The sequence below is a fragment of the Vombatus ursinus genome, unplaced genomic scaffold, assembly GCF_900497805.2.
Source record: "Vombatus ursinus unplaced genomic scaffold, bare-nosed wombat genome assembly UNPS02014791.1, whole genome shotgun sequence".
Taxonomy (NCBI): Eukaryota; Metazoa; Chordata; class Mammalia; order Diprotodontia; family Vombatidae; genus Vombatus; species Vombatus ursinus.
The window spans coordinates 67,787,124-67,797,826 of record NW_020954569.1 but is presented as its reverse complement, the minus strand read 5'-3'; the positions used below and the strand labels follow the sequence as shown (position 1 = coordinate 67,797,826).

At 43.0% G+C, this 10,703-nt stretch overlaps 1 protein-coding gene across 1 annotated transcript in view; it reads right to left on the bottom strand.

Annotated features, from left to right (window-relative positions):
- The window catches only part of LIPG (lipase G, endothelial type), a 31,915-nt gene that overhangs the window by 9,788 nt on the left and 11,424 nt on the right, over nucleotides 1-10,703 (bottom strand). Inside the window, exons 5-6 of the mRNA XM_027869034.1 lie at nucleotides 3,239-3,460; nucleotides 2,270-2,512 (exon numbers count right to left, since the gene is read on the bottom strand). Of these exons, the coding sequence (XP_027724835.1) occupies nucleotides 2,270-2,512; nucleotides 3,239-3,460 (465 nt within the window). The remainder of the gene's footprint in view (nucleotides 1-2,269; nucleotides 2,513-3,238; nucleotides 3,461-10,703) is intronic.

Genomic DNA, 10,703 nt, shown 5'->3' with positions numbered 1-10,703 from the left:
ACTCAGTGCCGCAACATGACAGTTTCGTGTGTTTGTGGCCTGATGCTGCCATTTGTGGGAGACAGCATTGTGGCAAAAGTTTCTTACATGCACTGTATTCACATAATGTGGTATAGTGGGATAAAATGCTGGGCTTGCAATCAAAAAAAAAAAAAAACTTGAGTTCAAATCCCTCCCTTGATTACTAGCTGGGTAACCTTAGATGAATCAACTAGTCTCCATGTGCCTCAAGCAACTCCCTGGGACTATCTACTAAGTCAAAACTTAGGATTAAAGTGGAGAAAATTTCCACACCAGGATTTCCCCATACTGATGAAATTACAACTCCTTCAAGTAGTCACTGTCCTTCTTACATAATGACAATGCTACCACAAACCTCCTGCCATAGTAAGGGTTTTGACTGAGTCATTTGACCAAAAAAGTACATGTTGACATCAAAGATAGCTATTGTCACACAACGGGTATTATCTGTGGCCTTAGGTTCTTAGGACAGAAAAAAAGAAACAGGCAAATCCATGGGTCAAAAGCATGACCTTAGACTCATTGGCAATACTAGCAGTATGCAATTACAAAGAGCTTTTCATAGGAAGATAGGGTCTATTATTATCCCTGTTTTATATAAAAAGAGACCAAGGTTCGTGGAGGTTTACTGACCTGCCCAAGCTTACACAAGGAGCATGGTGGTGGAGCCAGGATTCAAACCCTGGTCCCCTACGTTCAAATGCACTAGTCCAGAGGTGGGGAACCTTCGGCCTTGAGCCACATGTGGCCTTCTAGGTCCTTGGGTGTGGCCTTTTGACTGAGTCTAAGTTTTACAGAACAAATCCTTTTATTAAGGGGATTTGTTCTATGAAGTTTGGATTCAGTCAAAGGGCTGAACTTGAAGACCTAGAGGACCACATGGGGCCTCAAGGCTGCAGGTTCCCCACCCCTGCACTAGTCTTTCCACTATTCTAAACTGCCTCATTAACACTATCCTCAAACCACCTAAATCCACTATCCTCAGCTACCTGTAGTAGAAAGATACCTGCCTTGCCAGCCCTAGGAGCACCTGAATCATCCAATTTCACTGAGCTGAACTCGGGTGGGGTCACTTCCATAAAAGAAACAAGGTGCTGAAGATTTTCTTCTCTCTTGAGTCAGTCTTAGCAGTCTCATAAGCCCTACCATTAATGTTATTAAAAAAAAAAAGAAAAGAAAGAAAGAAAACAAAAAGACAACCTATAGCCATTAGCAACTGAAAACAATGGAGTGACTGTCAGGACATGAACATTGGGAGACCTGACAGAAGCATCATTTATAATTTGGAGAGGAGTCAAGCCCATGGTGAAGTCACCAAAGGTGATGCTTTTTTTTTCTTTCTGGAATAGAGAAGGAAGAAAACAGATTCCCTGATTAGATTAGATTAGATTAATAGTCTTTCCAACTGAAAGGGCCAGGTTAGAATTTATACCCCCTTTGAAAAGGAAATTATCTCTTGACCTATCCATCTACCCCTACTGACTCGAAAACCACTCAACCAATGGCTGATATAAGAAGAGGAAGGAGGAACCTTAAAGATATTCAGGCCAACCCTATCACTTTACAGATAGCAGACAGAGGAGCAGAAAAACTCAGCTAAGGTCACACAGGTGGCAAGTAGCTCAGTATTTGAACCCAAGTCTCCTGACTTAAGATATCCCTATTTTCTCCACAATACTCATTGTCATTGTTTAAAATGTAATTCAACTTACAGGAATTTAACTTAATAGCCAATATTCCTTGAGACTCTGGCCGTATCTTAACAATGTGCATTTATCAGTTCCTAGCTCATAGTGGGCACTTAAGAAATTTTTGAATTAAGAATCTAAGACAACTCCAAAAAGTCTCACGATGGAAATTGCTATCCACACCCAGAGAAAGAAATATGGAAACTGAATGCAGATGGAAGCAGACTATTTGCTTTCCTTTTCCTTGGTTGTTTTGTTTTATTGCTTCATTCTTGTGGTTCCTCCCATTCGTTCTAATTGTTCTTTACATTATGACTAATGGGAAAATTTGCTTAATATGAATGTATAAGTAGAGCCTCTATCAGCTTGCAAGCTGTCTTGGGGGAGAGAGGAGTGAGAGAGAGAGAAAATTTAAAACTCAAAATCTTATGGAAGCAAATGTTGAAAACTAAAAATAAATAAATTATCAAGGAAAGAAAAAAAAATTTTTATTAAACTGAATTATCTGAGCTTGGACACTAAACCGAACAGTAATGTTGAAGAGTGAGAAGCAGAACTACCTTTGAAAGGCATGCCAGCTCGGGTCTTTAAGTACATCTTGCTGTTTCTTTTGTGCCGGATTTTCTTGGCATTATAGCCGATGCTGTTGCAGCGGTTTTTCCGGCAGCTCAGGCAGATGCCTTTCTTAAAACGATTGGAGTCTGTGCACTGGAAGGCAAAGCTCTGCTTGTGCTGGTTCACCAGGGAGTCCACAAAGAGGTGCACAGCCCGTTCGTGCTCACATTTCACCACCTCAGTGATTGCTAAGGGAAAGATGAAAGAGAGAAGAGAGTGAGGGGAAGGGGGCGGAAGACCTGAGCCCCATTAAGGTAAAGACTTCAAGCATCTATGAATGTCCCCAAGGTGGTGCTCCCTCCAGCTTCATGAGCCATGATCCCTTCAGCCATATTTGAGTTTCATGAATTGCTGGGGCAAAGAAAAAAAAATAGCCTCTAGGATGATACAAGAACAGGAATGAACCTTAGAGATATTTAGTTCAACCCAGCAGAGTGACTTGACCAAAGTCAGCCCCTGGGGATCAGCCCCTCTGGTGATAAGCATCTCCAGAAATTTCAAGAGCAAATTCAGTTCACCCCAGTCTGTCTGTGAGCCAGTTCTGTCTTACAAAAGACTAATTAAAACTTTTCTGAGAAATCATTTAGGTTCATTACAGAATAATTAAAGCAGTTAATAAATTAGCTATGAGAACAAAGGCTGTACATACAGAGCAGGCATGATGGGGCACCCCCAACCATTAACAGGTTTGAAAAATATTGAGCTATTTCAAACAAAGCATGACAGAAGAAGCCAAGTGGGTTCATAATAAAACAGATGTGTTTGGCAGCATGAAGGATATAACCAGAGGGGCTGGGGCTAAGACCAAGCAAGGTATGGCTGAATGAGGGGTAGTCCTATCAAGGAGATGTGATCACTAAAGTTGAGCATATGGTGAAACGGAATGGGAGGGGGTAGTGGGCAAAGAAACTCACTTCCGTAGGCAATTGATCCTAAAACATCATTCAGCCCACAGCCTGGCTGGTAGTCACCCCCATTGGGATAAACATCAATGTGGCCCACGGGCATCTGGATGCCAATACTCAAGCCAAAGGAACGAGTGTACGTATGGAGGACATCTACAAAGTATGCATCATCTGGGGAGAGCCGCTTGTCGATGTCTGTTCCTTCGAACATGGGGCCAGCAGGATCCAAACCTAGATGAAGGAAGAAATGTAATGATATATGATTTCCTCCTGTATATAGGAGGAAAACATCAGCTAAGTTAGCAATGCTTACTCAGCACTTACTACACGCCCTGCACTAGGCTAGGCACTTGGATGGTAGTATAAAAGAAAGTAGGAGGACATGGTCCCTGCCCTCAAGCGTCTTACAGTATTGTCATGGACTTTCATGGTAACCTTGGCCCCCGCAGCTACCTCAGTAAACCATGAAGTCACACAGAACAGGCGTGACCCATGACCATGTGGAATTCCATGGGGTTTTCCCCTTGAGTTACTTCTGACTCATGAGTGCTAGAACTCAGTCAAAAATTCTAGAAAATAAGTACTGATGCTACCAGGAAAGAGGCTGTTCATAGGAGCATGGAGGAAGAGCTGGAATCTAACCCAACCCCCTCATTTTACAGCTGAGGGAAGGGGGGGGAGAGAGAAGGAACTTGCTAGGGGATACCATAGTGTACAGAATGCCAGCCTTGGAGTCAGGAAGACCTGAGTTCAAATCCCACCTCAGATATTCACTAGCTATGTGACCCTGGGCAAGTCACTTAACCTCTGTTTGTCTCAGTTTCCTCATCTGTAAAATGGGGACAATTTACCTCCCAGGATTGTTGCGAGGATCAAATGAGATAATAATTATAAAGTGCATACATACTTGTGTGTGTGTGTGTGTANTGTAAAATGGGGACAATTTACCTCCCAGGATTGTTGCGAGGATCAAATGAGATAATAATTACAAAGTGCATACATACTTGTGTGTGTGTGTGTGTGTGTGTGTGTGTGTGTGTGTGTGTTGAGAGAGAGAGAACAAGAGAAAGACTGAGAGAGAGACACAGAGAGAGAACTTCCCCAAGATCATACAGGTAAAAAAAATGTCAGAGGTGGAATTTTAACCCAAGCCTTCTCCAGAGCCAGCACATATTCCATTGTACCAGGCTGCCTCCTCACCTTATAGAATGTTAAAACTGGAAAAGACTTCAATAATAATAATAACTGTGTATTGTAATAATAACTGCTATGTGGCAGGCACTGCACTAAACGTTTTACGATTATTATCTTATTTGGTCCTCACAACAACCCCAAGAGGTAGGTGCTATTCTTGTCCCCAGTTTACAGATGAGGAAACCGAAGCATACAGAGGTTAAGTGATTCGTCCAGGGTCATACAGCTAGTAAGCGTCGAAAGCTGGATTTGAACTCGGGTCTTCCTGACTCCAGACCTGGTGCTCTAGTCATTTCACCACCTAGCTGCCTTCGCAGACCATCAAATCCAAATTCCTCATTTTACAAAGAGCTAGAAATGAACCTCTTGTCATATCTGTTCTTGAGTTTATCTAGGCCCTAGTGAGTACAAAATTGGAAGGAAAAACCCTGTTGTCTTACAGACACACACACACACACACACACACACTCTACACAATGCACCTGCCATTCAACTTCAAAAACACCCATTTCCAATCCTACGTCTCATCAGTCCAATGACTTCATACAATCCCGTGTACTGAGTTCCAGGAAGCGTAACTACAAGCAGTTGCCAAAGTTATTAGAGGTGGGTGCAGCAGTGACAAAAAGTGAATATTGGACAACCACACAGCCTGACCCACTCCCACCAAAAAGTATTTTCCGAAGTGGCCCACAACTTCTGAAATGCCTCCTCCCTTCCCCCCCAAAGATCTCTAGCTTCCATCCAAGCAAGGTGTCCATGCTACCACCTATGGCCTTTCCTAACTCTCCTCTCTTCCCCTCTGCCCCCTTCCAAAATTGTCAGCACTCTGAATTGGAATTACTTGGTACTTACTTACTTATGTGCAGGTTTTCCTCTTCCTCCCAAGTAGAATATAAACTCCCTGAGGTGAAGAAGTCTTTCATTTTCATCTTTCTGTCCTCAGCTCTTACCAGCAAATAGTTAATACTTAATAAATGTTTGTTGAATGAATGAATAAATGAATGGACTCACTGCAGAATCAGAATTTAAAACGAGGTGTCCTACTTCCTAATCCAGGGCCCTTTCTGCTTGACCACAGCTACATCTTGTTTCCAAGGTTCCTTTTGGGGATTTAAACTACAAAGTAACAATGGGAACCAGTGTCCCCAAAATACAGTCGTTTTCAGTAGAATGTACTCTGACCTTTCCTTCGATGAGAATCAGACGCAGGCCAGGAGGAGACAGTCTGAGGAGCAGTATCTTGACACTCCACAATCCCTCCCACACAGAACTAGACACCCTCTCTGTCTCCCAACTTTCTGCATCAAGAGACAAGATTCACCTCCACCTACAATACTCTCAACAGCTCAGATAATGTGCCTCAAAAAAGACACTTCAGTACATGAAGAGAACTAACCTGTCTATCCCTCTAATGGAAGCAGAATCAGCTGGGGCATTTAAGAACTAGTAAGAATTGTTTCCACTGCTGACAGATAGTTAACCTGCCCAACCTAACCTTCAGTCATTTATGGTATGAGATCCACTCAAGTAAGCTTCCTGGACTCAAATCAGGAATAGTCAATCAACAAACCTTTATTAAGCACTTGCCATGTGTCAGGTGGGATAGCTGAAGTGGATAGAGCTGCCCAGGCCTGCCCTGACCACAGTCGGGAAGACTCATCTACCTGAGTTCAAATCTGGCCTCAGATACTTCCTAAGCTATATGACCCTGGGCAGGTCACTTAACCCTGTTTGCCTCAGTTTCCTCATCTGTAAAATGAGCTGGAGAAGAAAATGGCAAATCACTCCAGTATCTTTGTAAAGAAAACCCCAAACAGAGATATGATTGAAAAATAACTGAACAACAACAACATGTGTCAGGAACTATGCTAAGCTCTGAGGATTCAAAGTGAAGCAAAAACATGGTCCCTGGCCTCACACTCTAATGAGAGAAACAAACATAAAAATAACTAGGTACACACAACAAGATATTTACAGAGTAGAGGGAAGGTAGGTAAACTCAGACGGGAAAGCATTAGCCACATTGTCTGGATTCCCCAGGAAGTTTCCCTGACATGACTGTATTTCTTCATCTCCCCCTTGAAGACCTTTGGAAAGTACCAGGAACTAGGAGGAGAGCAGGGTATTGTATCTGCATTCTCTTCCCACTAGGGCTCTTTTGTGCTGAGACTGTGCACGGTGCCCTCCCCAGTGGTAGGAAGCTTCTCTTCTTGTAAGGGTCAAGTGGGTGATGATAATAGGCCATTCTGATATAGCCAAGACTACATATCTGATAAGTACACTGTTCCAAAACTGTCCCATCATACTAAGGACATTTTTGTGTGACCAGTCCTCCTACTTTACACAGAGGATAATACTGAAATTCATCACCACTAAGTGATGATATAGGTTAAAAAATAGAAATAGCTTCTGAACAGGTTTAGACAAATTCATGCATAACATATCCATAAAGGGAAACGAGGATGCTTGGGGTTACTCCCCTAAACATTGTCTTTGAAAAAGAAAATGACAAACAAAAGCAATTCTGATTCAGAGAATAACCAGATCCTCTTTGTAATGCACACCTCCTGCCATCCTCTTTCAGAGAAAAAAAAAAACAAAAACAGTGCTCTATGGGCTATGGGGTGAGCCCAGAGAGGCCTTCTATTGCCTCCTACCATGCCCCTGCTCCCCAAAAGAAAAAAGAGAGAGAACATTTCTCCTATGCCACCAATAGAAGAAAAAGGCTCTTTCCTTGGTCTGAACAAATGTACCCATCAAATAGTGAGTGCCATGGAAACTAAGCTGAGCCAGAGGAATGTGAGGGGACTGTATAGTCCAGCACTTAGGCTGCTAGGGCTGCTGGGAGCAGCCTTGTCAGACGGACTATGTCCTGAACTCTTAATGTAATGACACATTTGTGCAGGCTCATGAATGAATGTTTGAAAAACCAAAAGCTCAATATAGTCCCCTTTCGAAGGAAGTCCACGCCCTACCTCCTCCAAAAAAAAGAAGGCACAACAAAGATCTAGTCAAATACTGATTCAAAATAAGATTATAATCTTAGGAAGAGCTTCTCCTAGAAGCCTGAGTGAGACAAATTAAGAGGAACAAAGATAAAAGAATCCAGGACTAAAAGGGGCTTTAAAAAAAAAATCTTCTAATTGAAGCCTATTTAAATATTGAGGCCTAGGGAGAAAGAGTAATTTACTCATGGTCAAACATGGAAAACACTAGCTTAATATAACACTGATACCATAGATTTACTTCTAAAATGAATCTTAGAGGTTACCTGGTTCACCACCCCAGTATTTTCCACAGATGAGGAAACTGAGAGCCAGAAAAGTTAATTCTCTTACGCCAAGCCACACAGCTAGAAAAGAACATAGCTGAGATTTGAACGCAGGATCTTTCATTTCAAAGCCAAGGCTCTTTCCCCTATAACACACTGCCTCTCCAAATGCCTCCTCAGGCTAAAGATTTCTCTAACCTTTTTTCACCAACAGCAGCTTCAGAAAACAAACATTGTATCACCTTCAAGCCTGCATCCCCATCCTCCTCACTTTGCATACCAGCACAGAGGAAATGCAGCCCATGAAAAAAGGTGGGGGGAAATGCCAAGAGCAAATACCCCTATTGAAATAATCTTTAGCATTTGACATGATGTAGGAAGGCAGTGAGGCTGGGCAACAGCTACCACTGCCTCTCTGAAAAAAAGGAAAATCTCCCATCCCTGCTGAGCCTGTGCCAAGTTTTCTCCCCTTCAGCTGCTAGGAGGGGCCTGTCTTCCAGCAAGGGGCAGATCCTGGCTCTCCGTACAATGTATTCATTAGCATTCTGCCCATTCCATGGGGCAGGACAAAAAGGGAAATGATATGTGTCAGTAGCTGCCACCCAAACAAGCCAAAAAGACAGACTCCTAATGTTGGGGTTTTATACCCTTTGGTTTAGGGTTTGGCCTTGGCCAGGAGAAGGGAGATGCCTTGAGCAGAAGGGCCCCGCAGACTCTCCAGATCCTGGACCACTGCAATGATTTGTTTTCATTTGGTGGGGTTTCCTGCCCCTCCACAATAAGCCCAGACTTCTGCACATGGGCAGCACAGTGGGCCTCCTTGGAGCCAACATTTAAAAACTGCTGGCCTGGCCCTCCAACCACATGCAGCTCATTCAGCAGGGGAGCCCCTCAGACAATAGGCCCCAGAGTGGCCGAGTAGGGAGCTGCTTTGCTCCAGAAACAGGGTTAATTAGCAGATCCCTGTGAGTCTGGACAATAAAGGCAAAGCCCAAAACAAGATCATGTTTCCCATCTCTTGCTGAACTACAGTTCTCTACAAGTTGTATTGAATCAAACACCTCAACTAAGAGATGGGGGAGGGAGGGAAGGGGATACCCTCTTGTGCAGGTGGTGTGATGTAAGGGCTGCCAGGAAGGCCCCATCTCACCCCACCCCCAGTGCTCAGCTTCTCTGTATGTTGTAGTTGAGATGAGCACTGGATGGCGAATCAATCCCCTGAATACCTTTCACTCCAAGATTGCTTTTCCATCTACTCTGCACGTGTCTTAAATGCCCCAATTTATATACACTTCTCCCTCTTTAGAATGTAAGGTCCTTGAAGGCAGGGACTGCTTGGTTTTTCCTTTGTAAGCACAGGACTTAGCTTAGTACCTGGATAGTATAGATTCAGAACTGGAAGGGACCTTAGAAGTCACAGAGACCAACCCCCTGGAGGAAATTGAAAAAGACAGAAGTTAAGTGACTTGCCGAGTGTCACACAGGCAATAAGTGTCTGAACACAGGCCTTCCTGACTTTAACACCAGTGTCCTATTACTCCTAATATGTGCTTGTGGATTGTTTCAAGTCCCAGTTTTTTCCTCTAACTGTGTGGCTTTCACCAAGGTGTACTAGGCAGCATGATGCAGAGGAAAGTAGCTGATTTGGACTCAGAGGTCCAGAGATATATTGGGCAAGTCACTTAAATTCTCTGGGCCTGTTTCTGCATCTGTAAAACAATGAGGGTGCACTCAATGAGGGTGACCTCAAAGGTCCCCTTTAGTTCTAAATCAATGATCCTATGTTCCTAAGAACTTCAAAGTCTCAACCAATAAAACTTTGCAATGCCTGAAATGCCACTATTAGGAACCATTCCTTTGGATTAAGTATGGCCTTCAAACTGTGGTCTTCACTTAAAAGGTAAAGCCCATGGGAGGAGTAACAAATTCAGTGTGAATTTATCCTATGTCTTTCATTCAACATTTATTAAGCCCCTAACACAGTCCCTTGCACATAGAAGACCTAAGGATGCAACAATGAAAAGGAATTTAAAATTAGGGAATTTACAGTCTAGTACGGGAGATGTGACGTGTTTCCTACCTGACAAAGGGAACGACCAAGGGACTAAGGAAGCCAGTGAGCCCCAGACACCTGATGGGCACAGTGGGGCGGATGTGGGGCTCATTAAGGACAAACAAGCATCAGGATCCCACAACTTTGCCTAGAGTTAGCTCTATGTATATGCCTTAAAAGGACAAAAATGATGGAAAGTAAACCTTACAAATAAGGAAACTTAGGGGAGAGGAAGGGGAAAGAAGTGTGCACTGACTTAACTTTCAACCAGAGAATAAGATTGAAACCCAAGTCCTCTGATTCCAAATCCACTACCTCATGCAGGTTAATGATTATTCAATAACCAAATTCAAATCGAGGCACAACTAAACTTTCATGAATAAAACTCAATTCAGCTTTCTTATTGTACTCATGAGCTCCAGAATGACGAAGGTCTCATTATCTGTGCCAATCAATTTACATCTGAATGGTGCATGGCTATCCAATATAAACCAGATTATTTTAATTACAAAAATCATCCACACAATCTAAAGTGACACTTCCTTCTCTTCCTTGCCCTCAAAGGGGAGTCCCAGATAAAGCTGCCAAAAGATTAAGCCTTCTATTTTATTCAGGGCTCAGACACTGTTTTGCCTAATTTTTTTTTTTTCCAAACCACACATCACCCAGGAAACACAGCTCTGTACAACCATTGGCTGTTGCTTGAGTTAAAGAAGAGCCTGAGCTCAGCTCTGGAAGAGAATCACGATCCAAAAGGGAGAAAAGAATCAGAGAGGAAGAATTAAGCTCAACAATTTCTTAAAAATGCATTACATTGACAAAATGCTTTCACTCCTCAAAGCATGCTTTGTCATGAGGTAGTGTGACGTTGGGGAAAGAACTCTGGATTGGCTGTTGGGGCCCCTTCAGTTTTGGCTATAATTCTATCACTTACTAACTGTGTTATTCCCTTC